Genomic DNA, 21135 nt, shown 5'->3' with positions numbered 1-21135 from the left:
TCAACATAAATGACATTCTCAAAACTCGAAGATCATTTGGCCAAACAGTCTTACAGTTCAGCACCACGCTATAGCTGACCTGCCAAAGCTCCTATCGCTCCCAAAACTGCTCATTCATGCTTCAGTCCCACCAAAAGGCAAAGATCCTTTCAATCGATTGGGCTCATTTCCAGAAACGGACTGGACTTTGTCAACACTCTTAGGTCTTTCAGCAAAACGAGCTTGGATGGTTCAGCACTGGCAAAAACTCGGGGGAGGGCGGGAGGAGTTCGGTGAGGCCATGGAGCATGATTTGTTCAGCCTCAAAGAGGTTCTGGCAAACCGTCCGACGCCTCAGAAAGGGGAAGCAGAGCCCGGTCCACGCGGTTTACCGTGGGGACGGAAGCCTGCTGACCTCGACTGAGGATATAGTCGGATAGTGACAGGAATACTTTAAGACCTACTCAGTCCTACTGACGTATTTCCATAGGGGAAGCAGAGTCTGAATACACGAAGGCGGACAGCTCCAACACTGTGGCGGAGGTATCTGAGGTAGTCCAAACTCCCCCCAGTGGCAAAGCTCCAAGGGTGGATGAGTTTCGCCCTGAGTTCCTCAAGGTTCTAGATGCCTTGGCTGACGCGTCTCTTCAACACTGCGTGGAAGTCGGCAACAGTACCTCTGGTTTGGCAGACCGGCGTGGTGGTCCCCCTTTTCAAGAAGGGTGACCGCAGGGTGTGTTCCAACTACAAGGGGATCACACTCCTCAGCCTCCCTGGGTCCAGTTTAGGGGCCTGAGGATCTGGTCTCTGCTATTTGCAGAAGATTTGGTCCTGAAGGCCTCATCGGGCTGTGACCTGCAGCGTTTACTGTTTACTCGGTTTGGAAGCTTCTTTGTGAAGCTTCTGGGATGAGACTCAGCACCTCCAAATCCAAGGCCATGGTTCTCAGTGGGAAAAGGGTGGGTGGGGAATAAGGTTCTGCCCCAGGTGGGGGGGTTCAAGTATCTCGGGGTCTTGTTCACGAGCGAGGGAAAGTTGGATCGGCGCAGTGTCTGCAGTAACGCGGTCGCTGTACCGGACCGTGGTGGTGAAGAGAGAGCTGACCCGGAAGGCCGGAGACAGCTGCCCCCGCGACCCAGACCCGAATAAGCGGAAGAAAATGGATGGATGGAAGTTAAAATAGTTGGAACATTTTTATAAAAGCAGCAGAAATGGGAAAAACAGCTTTCATTTTCATTGTTGGAAAATTAGGTTGCAGAAAAAATTGGAATATTATGGAAATAAAGTAAAATATTGTGGGAACAAAGTCATAATATTACCAGAGGACAATTGACCAAGAGTTAAGTAAGGTTAGCCAAAATCATGTGCATTTGAGAATGATACTGTTTCAGGGACCACAAAATGGGTCAACAATTGAAAGCTGCAGAAATGGAGGCTGATCAACCAACTCATTCCTACAGGAGGACTTACTACCTCCTCTGTCTGCATAAGAACACACTGTGGTACGATACCTTCGTAAGCATCAGTTGAACAGCATTGTACTGGAGAAAGTCATTTGTTGCTACAAAAATGGCAAGAAAAGCAGCGGACGAGAGACAGACCATCTCGACGCTTCCAAATGGAGCTTTTTCCTTTACAGGAATTGGACTGTTCTAAAACTTTTGAGCGGTAGTGTCGCACCCTTTCATTTTTCAGTACATCGGTAGGTGGCTGGAAAAGCTCCAAAAAGCCAAAGAAAAAGCACAAGCTAATGCTTTGATGCTGGCTAATGAAGCGTGAAGTCACACAGTGTTGCATTTTTCACTAAATGGCTTAAACGCTGAGCTTATGTTCCTCGGTGTGAGGTTTAACCACACCACTTATGCAAAAGAGAGTGAAAACCCCCCAAAAAGACTCACATGAGGCAGCGGGGAAACAGAGGTGTGTCCTCCGCCAGGTCGGACCTGCGGCAGCACTGCGCCGGTGAGAAGACGGCATCACATGGAAGGCCTCATCATGGATGCTCGCTCATTGCTGGGCCTCCTGGCATTTAGGATGCTATCGAGACACAAACACAAGTCAAATAATAGTGGGGGGGGGGGAAGCGAAAACACAAAAACAAGAGTGTTGAATAATTAATTGTGTTTGCCTTTGCTGCTGCATGTGTGAGAGGAGGTCTGGACACAGCTTTATGCCCCTGAGCGCAGCAACGCTTACTTTTCAAAACCGTCTGATGGACCAAACATGGGGAGGTGTCTGTGTGTGCGTGTGTGTGTGTGTGTGTGTGTGTGTGTCAAGCTGCAACAATAACGTTTGATTTGAAAGAATAAAGACATAAGAGGTGAACATGCGAGGAGAATGAATGGTGTAATTGTGGTGAAACAAATATCAACAATGGGTGTGCTGTGTGTAAGATGCTTTAAAAAATAAAAAAAGAGCAAAAAGTCAATACACCTTCATTTTGTCTGCACTGGTAATGAGCCGTATTTTCCGAGGAAAATGGCGTCTTCTCCGGAGGCGGCGTGTCTGCCGAATGTGGCCCTGATCCTGGATGAAACAGAAGGCTCACCAATCAATCTCTCCAGGTTGCCCACAGCCAGAGAAAGCAGCTGCACCACATGTTTGCCTAGCGCCATAGCGACAAGTTAACATACGGCCCAGCACAGGAAGCGTCCACAAGCAGCCTCTAGCTGTCTTATAATGAATTCCCGCCGGGATCGGGAACTATCAGAGGCAGTGGTGTTACTGGAGGCTCGGAATAAAGTCAACACCTCTCCTTATACCTGATGAAGCTGCACTGCTACACACACACACACACACACATATATATATATATATGTATACACAGACACACACACACAGTCACAACAGAACTTAAGAGGTGGAAAAATCCAATATACACAGCAATTAAGATGCAGAGCTCATTAAATCCCAAACTAGCAGTAAGTCAAGTCTTCCGCTGAATACAAACATTCTCTATGTTAAATATGTGCACTCAGTCAAGGTTAGACTTTTCTTCACACTAATTATGAAACGGAGCAGTATTTCGATTGTGCAAAAGTTAAAGGATGCCCGTTGCTCCTTTTCCACGACATGGTACCAGCTCGCCTTCACTCCCCCCCCGGCAGCATGCTGAGGCAATACCGTACGGGTGACGTAAACAGGTTGGCAGGAGGACACCGGACAAACTGCTTTCCATCATGGACAACCACAACCACCCGCCCAATCCATCGGACTCATTCTCCCACAGACTCCTCCAGTTCCGTTCCCACAGTGAACGCTACGGGACTTCATTCATTCAACACACCATCAGGCTCTACAAAAGTGTACATTTACTTATATTTTTACACACTATTTGTAAATATGCAAATCTTGTTTCTCATATTCTTTTTATTTGTTATATTATATTCATATTGCTTTGCATTTTATTTAAGAGTGTTTTTCTTTTTCTTCTGCAATTTGAGCTACTGTAAGCAAGCAATTCCCCTAGTAGATCAATAAAGTCTGTCTAAGTCTGAGTTTATCCACTGCTGGGCTCTCGTTAGCCAAGCCAATTCATCATATGACAAAAATAAACACACACACGCTAACATTAGCTGAGCCTGTGGAGTCCACAGTCTCCACTTGGCTGCAGCACTCCTTGTGTGTCCCTTCGCTGCTCTCAGTCTCCTCTTATATAAAAACAAGCTAATTCAGTGGTACCTTAATTTTTTATGAAAATTTTTGCCCAAATTTGCACTGTTTCTCGTACGTTTGCAACTTTACACCGCATGACCGTGTTTTACGTACTTATTTTGCATATTATTTTAGAAGGCAGATACTTTGGCACACACAGTCCTAATTAAAAATGTGGTTTTGGGGTACATTTTACTGCATGGTGCACTATGTAGTACACGGGTGTCCAAAGTACAGGCACTTGCAGCCGGCAGATTGTTGTTTTATTGGCCTGCAGCACATTCTAAAAATACAATTGAACTAAAAACAACCAAAGCAGTAGTTTTACAGGAAGAAAGTCAAACTACTAAGAGAAAAAGTTGTAATCTAACAAGAAAAAGTTGTAATTTTACAGGAATAATGTTGTAATATTATGAAGAAACATCATGTAATTATAGCAGCAAAAAGTTGAAGTAATATCAGTTTTTTTAAGTCATAATATTAGGAGAAACAAATGAATAAAGCTGTAATTTTTGGAAAATTAGGTTGTGGAAAGATTTATAATGTTATATGAATAAAGTCACAATTACAAGATGAAGAAAGTTGAACTAGTTGGGAAATTAAAAAACGGTGGCCAAAACAACAAAGTGGTCTAAGACTTTTACACAGAGGCATCAAATGAAATGGCACTTTAGTATTCAACATTTTTAGATAATATTAATGTTTGTTTTTACTACTTGTACATTTTCTTTCATTTCAATGTCAAAATAAAACATGAAAAACTTGTACTGTTTGGCTGGATCCTGAACCAGGCAGGCTTGTAGGTGTCTAGACATCCAAGAGACCCAACGGAACCCTGTGTAGGCGAGAGACCGAAGAATCAAAACAGCCATCTGCCTGCATCACTTGGGCTGACAGAGAGGAGCATTGGGACAGAACAATACACTTCCTGCAGCTTCATGATGGTAACAGTGGAACTGATGATTACGTTTAAATGTTGTACATTGGCCAAAGCATCGTACACATGGATAGATAATTATACATACACTGGAGATCCTTCGCTACAAGAAAACGGAAATAAAAACAATAAAAATGTAAAAATAAGCACAGCAGCCTATGCACATAATGTATTATTAATATTGTGCAATCAGAGCAGAAACATAAATGTGCAGATGTTGAAATGCGCACCTTAGCAGGTGGCTCTGACTTTATCATCAAACATAAATGGACAAATCTCCCAATTCGACACCACCGTTTGCCTCCAGGAGTGCATCTACTCTAAAGTAAGCATAAGCACAATCAACTACTGCAATATTCATCATCATTACTGTGCTCTATATGATTTTAGGCACGCATTCACACAAAAAAGTGCCAAAGGCCTCATATATTGTTGGATATATACTGTAGTGAACAGCGTCATTAGAACCGTGTACACACATTTACTATATTTGCATCCTTTGGCCACTAGATGGAGACACTGACCGTATAATATAAACTTACGCAAGGTGTCATATTTATGAGCTTTCAGTCGCTTATGTACAATCAATACGTTATCGTCAACAAGGTGGGAGATCAATCATTTAAAATCTGTTTGAGTTTATTCGAGTTTGTCAAATAGGCTTTTTAAAAACTTAATTTACCCAAATACGTCACACTGAGGTAGCATTGTGTAAAAATGTAACTAATTAAATGCGTATTGATGCTACAGAGTTGTTGTTATTGTCGTTTACTGGTTGTTTGATTGTCGGAAAGGTACACAAACCAACACGTTTTCAAGCAAATTAGTCCAAAATGGATTGTTTTATGTCAGACCTGGAAGGCATATGTGCGCCGTTGCAACTGTAAGTGATTGAGTCAAATAAAAGACATAAAGATGCAAAAATAAACTTACCTTGGTGATGCTGGAGCAGGAGGCATGGCGCCCCGAGAGTGGCATGTGTGCATGACGTCACCGCTCCATGTACTGTGCGCCATTTTGGAAAGCGAAAAAAAAAATCACGGATAATTTCTGTGCTCTTGACAGATCCGAAGCCCGACTGTTCACATTGATTGTGGATCCTAAACCGTTTCTCCGAGTGAGCCGAGCGGGTCGTCTTGGGGACATCGGAGGCGGTGTAGAGCAAAAGCTGCTAAATGAAGCAATGGCGGGTAAGCTACTTTTAGGGAAGAAGGGAGGAAAAGGATCCACCTTGCTAGCGTGTGTATGTGTATGAGAATGATGGCCTGGCTAGCTAACGTGCTAGTTGTCAAAACTGTGTCACTTGCAGCTCTTTTGTTGTGCCGTCGCCAAACTAATGCGACAAAACTGTGCTCTTCCCTTTTTACCTTGCAGGGGTTGCAGGAGGAAATGATTTTCAGTGGTGTTTCTCTCAAGTGAAAGGAGCGATAGATGAGGATGTTGCGGAAGGTATGTTGCTAACGCTAGCTCGGCTAGGCTATAATGGAGGAGAGCTAGCCGCTCCAATGATGATGCTCTTTGGGTTTGGTGCGGGTTAGCTAGACGCTAACGCTGGTGTCGGTGTGGCTCAGCTATGGTGACTGGCGGAAGTGCATTTGGGGATTCATTCATCAAACGTCCTGTTTTTTTGTTGTTGTTTTTTTTTTTTTTTTTTTACAACAATGAGGAAAGTACTGTGTGCTGCTAGCTAGACGTATGCTACATGGTGGCTAGGCTATTAAAGGGGGAGCGACTGTGGCCGTGACGTCATTGTGCTGCGCCCATAAATTGTCCGGTGACGTCACGCTGGAGCTCGTTCATTCACACAGAAATGCACAACAGTACCAATCTAATGATCGCAAACACTAAAGCTGTTGTTGGAATATCTTTATTTATAAAGGGCTTCATTTACATTTACAGCAAAATATTAGCTACATATCATGGCTCTTGACTGCAAGAACTTACTAGTTTGAATTGAATTAGTATTTAGTATAATGAATAGAAATTAAATGTAATTTCTGTCAACCAGGGGTATGTACTTGACTGTTTCTCTGATCTGCAATGGGGAAAATAATACAGTTTCACTAATATATTTTAAACATCCAATAGCTGTGATGTGGAAATTGTTATCAATGCAGTAAATTGAAGTTAAATTTTAAAAAATGCTTAATTTATGCCAACTACTTCAGCATTGGGGTAAGTAATAAAATTGTACTCATATTTGTAAAACATAGGGGATTACAATTACAATTAGGGTACAATAAATACAAACGACATTTTTAAATAAATGTTGAATTTTTGCTTAGCAGGGATGGGCATTTGATGACGTTTAATTGATCGACAATGACTAATCAAATAATGACATTTGACTTGTATTTTCAATTTTTTCTGGTCCTCATTTATGAAACAGTGCAAAGCCCACCCCCAACACAACACCTGTGGTTATGAGGAATTTATCTGTCATGCAATCCAGATATTTTTACACCGCTTCACGGATTTGTTGTTTCTATTTTTAGCCGACATAATCTCCACAGTTGAATTCAACTATTCCGGAGAGCTGCTCGCGACGGGAGACAAAGGGGGCAGAGTAGTGATATTTCAGCATGAACAGGAGGTAATTATACACTGCTGCCACGCTGTGTTGTCCAGTCACTGATGTTTAATTGTGTTTTTTTTTTGTTTTTTTTTTTTTTTTGCAGTCTAAAAATCGTCCACACCTGCGTGGGGAGTACAACGTTTATAGCACTTTTCAGAGTCACGAGCCTGAATTTGACTATTTGAAAAGTTTAGAAATTGAGGAAAAAATCAATAAAATTAGATGGCTACCCCAACAAAATGCTGCTCACTTTCTACTTTCGACAAACGGTAAGCCATGACTTGTTTTCCCTTGTTATATGTGACATCACTGAAGTGCTTAAGATGACATTCTTTCTTTCTGTCTTTGTTTTTGCAGATAAAACTATCAAATTATGGAAAATAAGTGAACGAGATAAACGAGCGGAAGGTTACAACCTGAAATACGAAGACGGACGCCTCTTAGACCCTTTTAGAATCACCTCTTTACGGGTACGTCCCCCCTCACGCGTCACGTCTCGCCACCTGCGACCCCGCTGTAAACACGTGCATCGTGTGTGCGTTGCAGGTACCGGTACTGATGCCAATGGATCTCATGGTAGAAGCCAGCCCACGGAGGATCTTTGCAAATGCACACACCTACCACATTAATTCCATTTCTGTAAATAGTGACCACGAAACGTACCTCTCTGCAGATGACCTAAGAATAAATCTATGGCACTTGGAAATCACAGACAGAAGTTTTAGTATCCTTTTTTTTTAATGTGTGCAACAGGAACCTGACGCTGCACACTGCTGGTTGTTGCCCTTAACCCCTGCACCCTCTCAGATATCGTAGACATCAAGCCCGCCAACATGGAGGAACTGACGGAAGTGATCACGGCTGCTGAGTGCCATCCTCACCAATGCAACGTATTTGTGTACAGCAGTAGCAAAGGCACCATTCGCCTGTGTGACATGCGGGCGGCGGCACTCTGTGACCGGCACTCAAAATGTGAGTAGCAGTCTGCGCTAATGTGGGAAAATCTGCATTTTCTGACGTACTTCCCGATCTCCTTCAGTCTTCGAGGAGCCTGAGGACCCGAGCAGCCGCTCCTTCTTCTCCGAGATCATCTCGTCCATCTCAGACGTGAAGTTCAGTCACAGCGGGCGCTACATGATGACACGTGACTACCTCTCTGTCAAAGTATGGGACCTCAACATGGAGAACAGGCCAGTGGAGACGTATCAGGTGAATACTTGTTTACTTAAAACTCATATCCTCATGTATTTATGTTGAATATCCATGTACTGTACGATATACAAAGTGACTTTAGACAAAGTCATAGTCAAATATGCGTGTGATGTTGTTGCATTAGAATTGAAAACATCTTAGAGAAAAATAGATGCTAAAATAAAATAGTCCATTCTCTTTTTGATATAGATATAAAAAGTAAAATCTAGTCATCAATCTTCTTTCTAACAAACCTTTAGCTACGATCAAAACATGTGAAATAAGGTGCCCCGTTTAAGAGGACATTTTTAAATGTCAGCAGCAACTCTAAAGTACTTGACTTTGAACAGTGTTATTGTTTTTAGAAAGCAGAACCTCACATGGGAGACAAAACACCTTCATTACGTTTAGAACTACACATAAACTTCATTCTTAGTTTGTTCATTTGAAATCGGCCATCTCCTCATCAACATCAAATCATTTGAATATTTTATTTTGGCTAGCGCCTCTCAAAGTCTAGACAGCGTAATAATTCCATCTAGACTGGCCCCCAGCCTCCAGCTTTTGTCTTGTCGTTAGGACTGCTTGTTTGTTTCCCACACATGCTTCTTCCATCACACATTCTGGCACACTGACAGGTAATTGAGCGAGTCCCAACGTGTGATGACTCGTCATTTCATGAAGATTAACAAACATGTAAAACAGGGCGAGATCCACCCCGCTGGCATCGCGCCTCGAGGATGCATGGATCTTCACTGTGCAGCGGGGTCTTTACTTTCACTTTAATGTTCCCAAATACCAGAAAACTCTCCAATGACGCCAGAAAAGGTGGCTAGATTTCTTGCTATTGTAGAAAATATGTCGCCAAGAGCGTTTAGAATGTTGCCAGATCTAGCACGGCGCACGGAGGGGGGCAGGGCAGCAGACAGTGATGAGTGAGACAGACCTCCATGTCAAGATTGAAGAGAACAGCACGCATCCAGTCTATATCCATATGAACCATATGTTACTTTTCATATCCTGCTTAAAAGAAATATTGATGTTTTAAATATATCGATATAGCACCCAGCCCTACTTGCTAGCATAAAACTCCCAATTCCTCCTCAAGGATCGATGGATTACAGTAATCCCTCGTTTATTGTGGTTAATTGATACCAGATCCGACTGCGATAAGTGAATTTCCACAAAGTAGGATTCCTTATTTGTAAATGAAATATTTTGGTAGTTAGAGCGTAGAATAGCTGTGTACAAGCGTCTACATATGGTTTTTAACATTATTAAGATACATACAACACCACCCCTACAGACACAGTATAGCAGGTAGAATCAGAAAAAAGAAGCCATTTAAGACACAAATAAGACTCATGCTCGTGTGCGTCTCGACGCAAGGTGCATACATTGCTACGTGATTTCAGTGTTACCGTATATAGGCTACCTCACAACACCTTATTTAAATAAAAGGAACACATTTTTACAAACTGTGACCTTTATTGCAAAACAACAAACAACTCTACTAAATAACGGCTTACAAGCAGCGCTGTAACAACATGTTTAAAAATAGAACATGTGTCAAATCTACATATGAAGTAGAAATTACAACATCAACAAATGTATCAAGCATCATTTCAAGGTTAAAAACCTCCCCTTTTGGCCTCGTTCTCCTCCTGCTCCAGGATGGTATTTTGTTGCATTTGACGTTTCCAGACTGGGATTGCAGCGTTTCAATGGTTCTGGTGGTGTATGGAGTGCCGTGTGTTGTAGCAGCACTTAGCTCAGCATGTCCTGCAGGAACGACACGTACAGTATGCATGATAGCTGTCGTACAACTAGTAACTCACTGGAAATACTACCATAACAGTAATAGTAGTACAGTCATGGTGTGATGGAGTGCTGTCCATGTGTGGCCATGTTGTTTCCATCTTTTATCTAGCTGACCTCCTGGCCATCTATACTGTATGCTGAATACAATAAACATATCTCACCATGCCAATTGTTGGTGGACACATTTCAAAACATGAGGGATCAGATAGCCCATATAAAACCCTAACGTTGCAGTACACTTCAGTAGTGTAGCTTCCCCCTGCTGGTTCGACATGGGTGTTGGTCATCACTAGCAACAACCAAAAATTCACAAAATGTTTACATGGAGAAGCAAATGATTGACTATTGAATACAACACAAGCGACCTTACTGTGAAAACCAGTAATTATGCTTAATTATGCTTAATTACTTACATTTGCTTCTTTCCGTTTCTGCTCTGCCGCTGGCGCTTGGTATCCCAGTAAACTTCGCCCACGCCTGTGGTTTCTAGGGCTGTACACCCCCCAGCACAGGGATCAGGAACCTTTTTGGCTAGGAGAGCCTGATTTTTAAATTTCTGTCAGAGCCGTATCATATTTTTTAACACTGTGAAATCCTGGTGTTGAGGTCCTGTGTGCAGTCGGAACTGGGCTGATGTTGAAACCACGGGTGTAGATGTGCCGGCGCAGATGGCACCAACTTTAGCTAACTCGTTAGCTTGTAGCGGCGCCGGCACGGTCTCGTCTCTGCTGCCAGTCGACATTTTTCCCCACGTCGAGGGTCACCAAATGTGAGATGCGATTCACGAGACAGGAGTGGAGGTAGGGGGCACCAATCAGTTTACCCTCCACTCAGCTCAACAACAAGCATCAATTCTTTAGCAATAGCTAAGTGGCCTAAACAACCTCATCACCTGGAAACGGAAGTTTGTTCATTCGTTGGGTTGGTGGGTCCGTCGGTCGATCGATCAATGGTTAGACAGACACTTTATTCATCTCCAAGGGAAATGTCTACAATATGTCTCCAGCGTGTCCTAGGTCTGCCCTGGGCCGGGCATGCCCAGAACACCTCGCCAGGGAGGCATCAGGATAGACGCCCAAGCCACCTCAACTGGCTCCTCCTTCACCACGATGGTCCACTACAGCGATTGCATTACAGCAGACGCTGCGCCTGACGATCCGCCTGTTGACCTCACGCTCCAACCTTCCCTCGCTCGTGAACGAGACCCCGAGATACTTGAACTCCTCCACCTGGGGCAGGACCAGCAATCCACCCTTTCCTGACTGAGGACCATGGCCATTTGGAGGTGCTGAGTTTCATCGCAGAAGCTTCTCAAACCGCCCCAGTCAACGCTGAAGGTCACAGCTCGATGAGGCCATCAGGACCACATCATCTGCAAAAAGCAGAGACCAGATCCTAAGGCCCCCGAACTGGATTTCCTCATGAATAATTATTCAATAATCCTGAGGGCCAATAAAAACAATGAAAGGACCCATAGGTCGCACTTTGGACACCCCTGTCCTTAATGTGATGGCACCTGATCATAATTGTTGGTGTTGTTGTTCATAAATCAGTTGTTGTTGTTTCAGGTCCATGAATACCTTCGCAGCAAGCTGTGCTCTCTGTATGAAAACGACTGCATCTTCGACAAGTTTGAGTGCTGCTGGAATGGCAGCGACAGGTCTGTGCCCTGGCGTTGCGTCCACTGAACTTTCTGCACCGTTTCGCATGAAGCGCTCATCAAAACTCCCTCCCTCCCTCTCTTTCCGGCAGCGCCATCATGACGGGCTCCTACAACAACTTCTTCCGAATGTTTGACCGCAACACCCGGCGGGACATCACGTTGGAGGCGTCCCGGGAGAGCAGCAAGCCGCGGGCCACCCTCAAGCCGCGCAAAGTGTCGACGGGCGGCAAACGGAAGAAGGACGAGATCAGCGTGGACAGCCTGGACTTCAACAAGAAGATCCTGCACACGGCTTGGCACCCCAAAGATAACGTGATCGCCGTGGCAGCCACCAACAACTTGTACATCTTCCAGGACAAGATCAACTAGAAGACGAGGGCTCTCAGCGTACCTGTGTAGTTCAGCCTACTACTCGTCTTATCTGTGTAAGAAGCAGCAGCCTCGTCGTCCTCCTGGTGAAGAATTCTGAAAGCACGTGTCTACTTTTTTTTTTTTTTTTTTGCCGCCGGAGGCCGACCCATAGGTCTGTTTTTATTTTCAGTCTCAGCTTAGGTTGTTTTTGCCGTTTGGCATCAGGGCAATCATCGACCCTACCCCCTCCCTCCACCCCCCTCGCCCCCTGACCCAGAAAGCCCTATCTGGATCTAATTGACGGAACGGCGCTCCCCGGAGGTGAGACTCTGCGTTTGTGTTGACATTTTTAGCCTTCATTTCACCATCCAAAAGGAAAGGAGAAGTCTTGGACGTCCCGTCACAAGTTGTAACACCATTTGGAAAGTTTCCAGGCTCCCTCTGAAGAGCTGATTAATGGCCAAAAAAGCCAAACTGTAACATTCCTCCCCCCTCCCCATCGCCGCCGCCGCCCCTTGTTGGCCGTGTATCCAGGCCAAACCGCTGGTGGTGCAGGAGGAGGAGGAGGAGGAGGAGGCAGTGATTCTGGAGAGTGGACTCGTTTTCTTTTCTTCCCTCCTCGTACTTACTTTACCCCCACACCCCCACACCCCTCCATCAATACAGTGACCTAATTTCACTGACTGTATCTACTCAAGTACACCTTGTCATCCACATAATAAAAGAAACTAAAACGAAAGATGTGTTTTAACTTTCGAAGCATGTACTGAAACATGCTTCATTGCTTTGCATGTGTTTATGTTGTAGAGAGGCGGAACATGTCCAGTCACACCACTGTCCTTTTTTGGAGCAATTCTCAAGCTAATGTGTTTATTGAACTACTATATGGGGCTACCAGTTCCACAACCACTGTTGGACACGACTAAAACGGGCCTTCCATCCTGACGTATGTGCAAAAAATGGGGAAAGTCGCAAGAGACGCGCACGTGGCCCGCACGGATTTTGAAGGCCGCAGACTGCATGCAGATTCTTTTCTGCGTGCACGTAGCCGGGTGGTAACGGCAAGGCAGAGGAGGAGTGTGTGACCCCTGCGTGTGTCGCAAGTTTAAAAGTACTTTGTGTACGTAGCTCCTCCAGCTGTGCACTCTGGTCCTCCCGGTCACCGTAGCCGTAGGTGGCGTAGGAAGCCGGTACGCCCATCTTGCGATCAAAGTGAGTGGGCTGCACGAGCCTCATACTTGTACAGTGCCCACACATGTACGTCCCCGGTGAGTGAAACGTACGAGAGCCGTACGTGAAGCGCACGCCGCACTCACGATCTAAAAGCCACTGACGGAGGGCGAGCGGCAAGCACGTGGGTGTCACGAATCCTTCCTCTACGCGCTGGCCTCCGACAACACATTTCCCAACAATTGCGGAGCCCGTGCGTGTGGTAACACGTACGTCGGGATATAAGGCCCGCTTTATAATGCGTGTGCGTGCGTGTATGTGTGTGCATCAAGACCATCTCTTCTTTTTTTTTTGTTTTATTTGAAGAACACGGCTGGCAAAGCACACGGCACAAGATGGACAAAGGGAATCTGCAGCCTTAATTCCTTCTTCTGTGAGTGAGAGCTACAAGTTAGGTTTCCCCCTAACCTCATGTGCATTATTTGTAAATGCTATGTTCTAGTGTGTACGCTGCTACATGTACATGTAGCTATCAAACACATGCAGGAACATCACACACACACACACAGAGGAGATAAGAGTGCCTCCTAAACGTCTAATGGGCCGGTAGGGTATTGAGACTGACCTCGTCCATGTGTCCTTATTCACTAAATTAGGGACCACGCGTCACCAAGTCATAGAAAGCGGCGGTGAAGGTTAAAGACATTCAAGCAACACACGTCAAGCATTGTCGTATGTCCATTGATTCCTAACGTGGTGGCAATGTATTCACTTGTTTATTCTTTTTGACCAAAGTTCAATAAAATTTCAATTGTGTTCATCCGTATTGGCCCCCTTTGGGTGTATTTTTTAGTATTACGTATTGTCACGGCGGCAGTGGTTCAGGAGGTCCTCCGGAAACTGTAAGGTTGGCGTTTCGATCCTCGCTTCCTCCACCCCGTCACGGTCGTGTCCCTGGGCAAGACGCTTCACCCACCTTGCCTCCAATGCTGCCCACACCAGCAGCAGGCAGACACGGTAGTTTGCTTACGTGAGCTGTCGTTTACAGCCGTGTAAAGAAGCTAATGGCTGATGAGTTTCACTACAGATGCGTGTTCATTCAGCCACAGGAGACGTGTCACGATACATGTATTGAGAGTTGGACAAGATCAGACATCCCTACTCTTAACAGTACAGTAATCCCTCGTTCATGGCGGTTAAAGGGGTAGTTAGGATTTTTTGACATGACATTGTTTGACATCCCCCATCAGCAGTGTAGTACATCAACAGTGACTCACCCCCCACCTGTTTTGCTGTGGAACACACACATAAACAAGAGGCGACAGTGCGCAGGGAGACAAATATAACGCAGAGCGATTTGAGTGGTTGATTTTTTTGAGGAAGCATTTTTATGATGCAAATGTATGACTCTTTTTGAACCCATATTGTTTTGAGAAGCCAAACTCTTTACTTAAATGACCCAGCAGCTAAGCGGAACTACATTCCTCGTTACGGATCTCCGACGAGAACTGGGCTCACAGGACCAATTGGGGGGGTAAGTCACTGTTGATGTACTACACTGCTGATGGGGGTGTCATAAAGCCTCATGTCAAAAAATCATAACTATCCCTTTAATTGGTTACTGACCCGATCGTGATGTTAATTTCCACTAAGTAGGATTCCTTATTTATGAATCAAAGCATAAATTAAATGAATTAAAGCATTAAAAAAAACTTTTTTACAACCTTCTAAATATGCTTTTTAACATTAGAGCCCTCTAGACATTAAATAACCCTTATAGTCACCTTTACACTCTTATGACGCAATATAGTAGACATAAGAGAAAATAAGACATAATGTGGACGCATACGTTAGCGTTGGGTGAGTTCCTTGTTCTTTTTTGTTTTAACTTGGCTTTCTGTCTCGTCACCTGGTGACCAGTGTAGAAACCTGACAGTTTCAACTGCACAACTTGCAGTCTTCTTGTCCCCAAACATTGGGGAAATTAACACAAGAAAAAAAGGAAAATGGGACAGAATGGAGCAAACATCTTTGTGACGGAGGACAGCAACCACCACCGATGGATCAAAGAGGAAACGTGCCCTTAGGACCATAAACCTTTGCACCCTCTCACACCTGGGATGTGGCCCAAAAGAAGTTGCCCTGCCTTCGGACAGGAAGACAGCGACAACATCGGTATAAATCAGCTGACATGACGTCACGTCACAGGAGCAACACGTGCCCACTGTGAGGAAGACTGCAAGTTGGGCAGTCCAAACTGTCAGGTACCTCTGGTCTGTAAAAAAGAACTGTTTAGAACGTATGACTCAACCTCGGTGGAATCCCACATCTGTCTCTCAATGCATCTTCCTCGTATTGGTTTAGTTTATTTAGCCATTTATATGCTTGAAAATGCTTCATTTAGACAAAAGAAAACGGACAATTTCCTTCAATATGCAAAATGTTTTGACTGCTAGGCCGTATTCAACCATGAAACATTCATTCATTCATTCAGCAATGATTTATTAATTCATATATTTTTGAAAAACTCAGAGAATGAAATTCAAAGCGTCAAGTGGCCATGGATTACCAAACTTCCATTTTCCGTCCCCTGGGGGCGTCACGGCAGAGGATAATTGAGAACCACTGCAATAAATACGAATCACAGTACATGAACAAAATAAGACGCTGTACAAGCACTGTAGCCAAAGGGATTCAATGCAAACAGATCAAAAGGGCACAGTATCAGTTCCTACAACGTGCAGATGTTAAAGTGCTGCAAGCAACAGCAGAACCGGACAAAGCTGGACGGGTCGCCGTCGAGTCCAAGAGCCGCCACGGTGGAGCAACAGTGCGCCTTTCCGTCCAACCCCCTTCCGTCCCACAGTCGCTTGGTTCTCACATTCCAGCTTGTCATTTTAAGGCATGCTTGGGTCACATAAAAGTCACAGCGCTTCACGACTCAGAGGGTGCCGTGGGAGGTCAGTCGCTTCCCGATATAGATCCTAAACGGGACACAATAAAACCACACGGATGAAGCCAAACCCAAAGCAAACTAGCGCTGTGCTGTGCTTGCTTACCCCAGGCCGACGGCGAGTATGTGTGAGATGATTAACGAGGGCAGGAAAAGCTGCAGGAAGTCGGCCGACAGCATGCCGCCCTTCTTCATGACGCTGGTGTTGCGGATGCTCAGGGAGGTGGAGCGCTTGGGGTGCTTGAGCAGGAACTCCCTGCGGAGGAGTGCACCAAACTTTCATTGTGGTCAGCCCGGGGCCGTCCAAAGTCACCCCCTAATAACTCCTCAGATAGTGGTGTGTTTACACAACTGCAGAGCGTACATGGCATTTGCTCCGGGTAAGAGAATGTACTTAGTTTTGATGCTAAACTGTCCACACTGCATACAGCAACACAATGTCAGCTTTACAGATGCCACGTCTGTGGTGTGTGCGTAAGCGGCGTGTAACACGCGCTGCTGTTCAACCTGTTTTTCGGCAGTCACATGTTAGGCATGTGTAATCTACGCCATCCGTCCATCTATTTTCATATACATCACCCCACCTACTCCCAAAAATGTTAAGAATTGAGAAATTACAACATAAACAATTTTTTTTTTCTTCTACCCATGGTGCAGGTGGATAGTTTATACGCTGTCTTTTCTTGGTTCCATCAATTATTTAAAGTTTAGCCACTGAAAAAATACACACAAAAGCCTTTGCTAGGAAGATATGTTTGGATGGATGCTAATTCTCCGCTGAATCGTTTAGATCAGGGGTCTCAAACTCGCGGCCCACCAAGTCATATCTTGCGGCTCGCGACCGGACATCAAAGAGTAGTGTAACCGCAGCCCGCAACATCCAGCCAAGCTCAGTGTTACTTCCATACTTCCAGGGGCAAGTAAACACCAACACAGAACTAACAGTGGTGTTATCACATGGATGTATAGTGAATGGTATCGTATCGTATCGTGAGGTACCCTGAGACTCCCAGCCCTACTCCCAATACTTGATGCGGCCCAGCTTCACCCACACTCTACCTCCACTGGCCCCCAGTGAAATTGAGTTTGAGACCCCTGGTCTAGATGCATCCATCATTGCACTCTGCTAGTGGTTGTTTATACACTGAAATATACTGCATTTCATGTGTTTGATTCTATTTATTTATGTATCATACGTACCGGATAAGACGTTTACATCTGCGCTACAAGCATTGCCTAAGTTATTACGTAGTTCAGTGGTGGTGGATGTCATACGGCGATAGAAACATCCGCATGCTAACAGTCTTTTCATAAGAGTCACTTGCCCCCATATATGAATTATGGTAAGTACGTTCATAAACATAATAAATGATACCACAGCACGTGACGTCACAGAAGCTGTTGTAAAAACGCGCTATAGGATGAAGTGACGTAGGTCTCATGCATGCACAGGACCGATTGCGTTTCCGGTACGTATTGCGTATTGACAACAGACCATTGTCAATCAATCGTCTTCGTGCCGTCTCTTGTTATGGTCATGGCTAGCAAACTACTTAACCGTGTGAGCTGCTTGCTAAGCGCCAATAAACAGAAGAAACACAAGCAGCTAACCGTGTGTGACTCTGAACGCTGCTTGCCTGTACGCTTTCGCCCCAACGAAACCCACAATGTCGAACAAACGTTCTGCATGCAGAGGAAGCCAACCATCACACAAAAAGGCAGAAGTTACGCAGCAGCATGGCGCCATTACTGTAAACGAATCTTCGGTTCATGGAGGGTGACGAGGCGTGAAATACAACGACAGGATATGCAAGGATACGCGACAAACGCTACAGCTGAACGGCGCCAGGACGAAGAGGCGCGGTCAGAGGAGTGAAACGCTTGAGTCACTCTTTTTTTTTTGTCTTTCAGCTTTTCCGCCAGGGGTTGCCATGAGTCATGTTTGATGTCGCTTTTACACCGGATGCCTTCCTGACACGAGCCTGTCATTAATCAGCACCGGACATATCCACTGACTTAATATGGTGGCAGTGCCCTGCAATGTCCTGGCCGCTGGTCCTCGTGCAGGCACGCCTAATGTTGTGGTCAGTCAATGTATTATTGAAGAAGCACAAGCGTACTTTGGTGGATTATTCTCTGGTCGGCTGGACAAGTCCCAGATCCAGTCTGCGTTTTTGTTTGTCATCATCATTTCCACTTCCTGCCTTCTCTCCTGGAGGTCCTCGTCCGACTAAAAACAGATAGCAATGACGGATTTTGTTAGGGTCACAGAGCAGTGCCAGTTGCAAAATTAGTGACCCCAAAAAATAAAAGCACCTGCAAGCTACTTCCTCCAGAGCTTCTCCACGCAAGCAGCGGGGTGTGTCCTCCGAGTGGACTGTTGGCACAGTGACACGTGACTATCTGTATTTTACAACTAACTTCCCCCTCCTCTCGCACAGACCTGTTGCATTGCGAGCTTCCGCCCGAGCTGTTCCTGGCTGACTCGTGTTGGGCGTCCAGCAGCATGTTCTCCACGTCATCCTCCTGGGTGGACGTGGGCATTAGCAGCTCCTGGCTGCTTTGTGAAGCTGCCCCGCTGAAGTGCAACTCCACCCAGGAGCCTTGGAGGGGAAAACATGATCATTGATATAGAGGAGACTACACAAGCTAGGCTAAGACAACAAATGCTTTTAGCTTGAGGGCACATCTGGACGACTGTATATACTATCCACTAAAAAACCTTTCATATTGCTTTCTTGGTGTTTACATCGAACATCCGAAAGAACGCGACCATTACAATGTTGTCGTACTAGCTAACGATAGCATCTCCGAACACAATTATCATTGTAAGACAATACCTTGCAAACTCTCCTCCGATAAAGCGTCCTTAGGTAGCTCCATGGTGCTTTCTTTGCCTCCTCCTCCGTCGTCGTCAGTGTTGAACTAAATATAAAAAGTGGAGCGAATCTGTGGCGAAATCTGCAGCAGCTGGAGACGTGCGCTGAGCTGCACAATAACAATGACGCAACCGAGTGTTTACCTCCACGCTGATTGGCTGAAGCGAGGGCGCGCACTGTACGTGCCAGTGGAAAGTGCAGGCGTCCGGCCCCACCTCCCACCGCTTAGCCGCGCATGCTCGGTTGCACCGCAGGGGGAATAACATGCTTTATAGCGTCCCTTAAACGTCATCATGGCTGCTTTGATGGGGAAGACGATATGATCAGACGATTTTAATGTTCGCGATAATTGTTCTGGAGCCAGTAAATGAAGGTAGTGCAGCACATTTGGCTGCAGGGGGCAGTCAAAGATCATACCCCCCTCCCCAACGCACAGCCATGCTAATGTGGACACAACCTACCCTCACTGTTCTCATTAGGGACATCTTTTTTTCTTTGGAATATTTATTACTTTGTAAGAGAAGTAGAGAGCTATTTTTGCCACCTTGGTTTGCACATGTATGCACATTTATGTACATTTCTACTTCTATTGTTTGTGAAAAACATGCTAATTCGCTCTTTATGTGTTGTCTTTAAGGTGTAAATACGTGTTTTACTCCCCAGTGTGACGAGCAGCCAGTGTGTATTTGGACAGGGTAAGTCCATAAAGCCAACACAAACAGTTCCTACTGAGTCGAGGAGCCACCTCCAAATTTGAGGCCGGAAAATGTAATTAGTAGTCCTCACACAGAGATTAGCGTGACTGATTATTCCAGGAAAATTCAATTATTTCTTCAATTTAGGGAAGCTATTATTCTGAAATGTGTCCTCCTTCCTGCCAGGCATTAGAGTTTCTTCCTACTGTGTTCTGTGCCTTGCAAAAACACACTTGGAAAGCAACATGGTGTAAAAGAAAAGCCCTGAGAGGATTTTCTCATTCACATTTCATTATCAAATAGCTGCCAAAAAAATACGATATATCACCAAAATAGTTGATTTGAAATGAAAAAAATAAGAATAATAGTGCAATGCGCCAAGAACGCTAAATGTCCTGACTTTGTCTTCATTTGTCCTGACTTTGCCCCAACGCCTGACCCTTGACCCTAACCACAAAATGGTGGAGGTTTCACCTTAAATAGTCTAAAAAGAAGAGGAAAAATGAATCGGCACCCAACTGGCTCCCAACGACATGAGCCTGCTCTTGTCATTCCTTTCAAAGAGCCGGCTCTTAGAGCCGAATCATTCGTGATCGACACGTCACTACATACATCTTACGAGTGACACACAGCTTAGGAGGGGCACCTGAGGGAATCTTTGAGGAAAATGCCACCATATGGTGCAGACCAAAACTGTTGACAAAAAAAAAATAAAATTCCCCAAATCGGTTGAGAAATGTGAGAAATACGGACCTTTGAAAAATCCTCCATTCATTTTCAATGGGAAAAAAAAATCTCGAAAATGTGCAGTTGTGGAAAATCTGAGATGTTTTTGAAAAATGTGAATAGATAGCCGACTCTTCCCGAACGAGTTGAACAACTTGATGCTTGAATGGTTTGCAAAATGAAGGAGTAGTTAGAGGACAAAAAAACAGTCGAGTGTGAAAATTAAGAATATGAAATAGGTGCACAAAAGACACACATTACATAATAAATCATTTAAAAAAAGATTTAAAAAAATATGACTTGTGATAAAATATAAAGTAATACAAATGTAAAAAGAGAAATGCATCTTTGTCGTTCCCAGACCTGTGATATTGCATTCGTATCAGGCCTCTTGGGGACGATGTGGGTGTCACCGTTGTTGATCCGATAAACTGAGAAAAAACAAGCGTTTATGAAGCTAGACTCAATAAGGAATATCCCTGTGGCAACGTCTTGCATTCTGCGACTGTAAGTGGTTTAGATGTTCATCTAAGATGCTGTC

At 44.7% G+C, this 21135-nt stretch overlaps 2 protein-coding genes and 1 long non-coding RNA gene across 5 annotated transcripts; 1 reads left to right on the top strand and 2 right to left on the bottom strand.

Annotated features, from left to right (window-relative positions):
- Positions 1 to 663: 663 nt before the first annotated feature.
- On the bottom strand, positions 664 to 6146 carry LOC129193591 (uncharacterized). Its single transcript, XR_008573560.1, has 3 exons — positions 5504 to 6146; positions 2413 to 2505; positions 664 to 2016 (listed from the first exon to the last, which is right to left on the bottom strand). It is a non-coding gene; the product is annotated as an uncharacterized LOC129193591 (long non-coding RNA).
- On the top strand, positions 5589 to 14178 carry LOC129193588 (serine/threonine-protein phosphatase 2A 55 kDa regulatory subunit B delta isoform). Of its 2 annotated transcripts, XM_054797822.1 has the most exons (10): positions 5589 to 5760; positions 5945 to 6019; positions 7066 to 7163; positions 7249 to 7414; positions 7503 to 7615; positions 7692 to 7869; positions 7953 to 8117; positions 8185 to 8354; positions 11726 to 11817; positions 11910 to 14178. In XM_054797822.1, the coding sequence occupies exons 1-10, from the start codon at positions 5754 to 5756 to the stop codon at positions 12187 to 12189; spliced, it is 1344 nt and encodes a 447-aa protein (XP_054653797.1). In that variant the 5' UTR covers positions 5589 to 5753; the 3' UTR covers positions 12190 to 14178. The 2 variants fall into 2 exon arrangements, with proteins under 2 accessions (XP_054653797.1, XP_054653798.1); XM_054797823.1 differs by lacking the exons at positions 11726 to 11817; positions 11910 to 14178 and adding an exon at positions 11164 to 11695.
- A 518-nt stretch (positions 14179 to 14696) lies between these two features.
- On the bottom strand, positions 14697 to 19326 carry bnip4 (BCL2 interacting protein 4). 2 transcript variants are annotated; one of them, XM_054797833.1, is made up of 6 exons: positions 19135 to 19325; positions 18738 to 18897; positions 18611 to 18671; positions 18415 to 18524; positions 16401 to 16550; positions 14697 to 16325 (listed from the first exon to the last, which is right to left on the bottom strand). In XM_054797833.1, the coding sequence occupies exons 1-6, from the start codon at positions 19175 to 19177 to the stop codon at positions 16283 to 16285; spliced, it is 567 nt and encodes a 188-aa protein (XP_054653808.1). In that variant the 5' UTR covers positions 19178 to 19325; the 3' UTR covers positions 14697 to 16282. The 2 variants fall into 2 exon arrangements, with proteins under 2 accessions (XP_054653808.1, XP_054653807.1); XM_054797832.1 differs by having other exon boundaries at positions 18611 to 18897; positions 19135 to 19326.
- Between the last annotated feature and the right edge of the window lie 1809 nt (positions 19327 to 21135).

The sequence above is a fragment of the Dunckerocampus dactyliophorus genome, chromosome 14 (genome assembly GCF_027744805.1).
Source record: "Dunckerocampus dactyliophorus isolate RoL2022-P2 chromosome 14, RoL_Ddac_1.1, whole genome shotgun sequence".
Lineage (NCBI taxonomy): Eukaryota > Metazoa > Chordata > Actinopteri > Syngnathiformes > Syngnathidae > Dunckerocampus > Dunckerocampus dactyliophorus.
Note: the sequence above shows the minus strand (reverse complement) of the source record. Positions and strands in the feature narration are given on the sequence as shown.

Bases quoted from the DNA above. Each gene is read 5' to 3' on its own strand.
- LOC129193588 (XM_054797822.1), top strand. The intron at 7,616-7,691 runs GTACGTCCCCCC...TGTGCGTTGCAG, and splicing joins TTAGAATCACCTCTTTACGG to GTACCGGTACTGATGCCAAT. The intron at 8,118-8,184 runs GTGAGTAGCAGT...GATCTCCTTCAG, and splicing joins CTGTGACCGGCACTCAAAAT to TCTTCGAGGAGCCTGAGGAC.
- bnip4 (XM_054797832.1), bottom strand. From the start codon at position 19,177: ATGGAGCTACCTAAGGACGCTTTATCGGAGGAGAGTTTGCAAG. The intron at 16,551-18,414 runs GTACGCTTGTGC...ACTCCTCCGCAG, and splicing joins CCAGAGAATAATCCACCAAA to GGAGTTCCTGCTCAAGCACC. The intron at 16,326-16,400 runs GTAAGCAAGCAC...TGTCCCGTTTAG, and splicing joins ATACTCGCCGTCGGCCTGGG to GATCTATATCGGGAAGCGAC.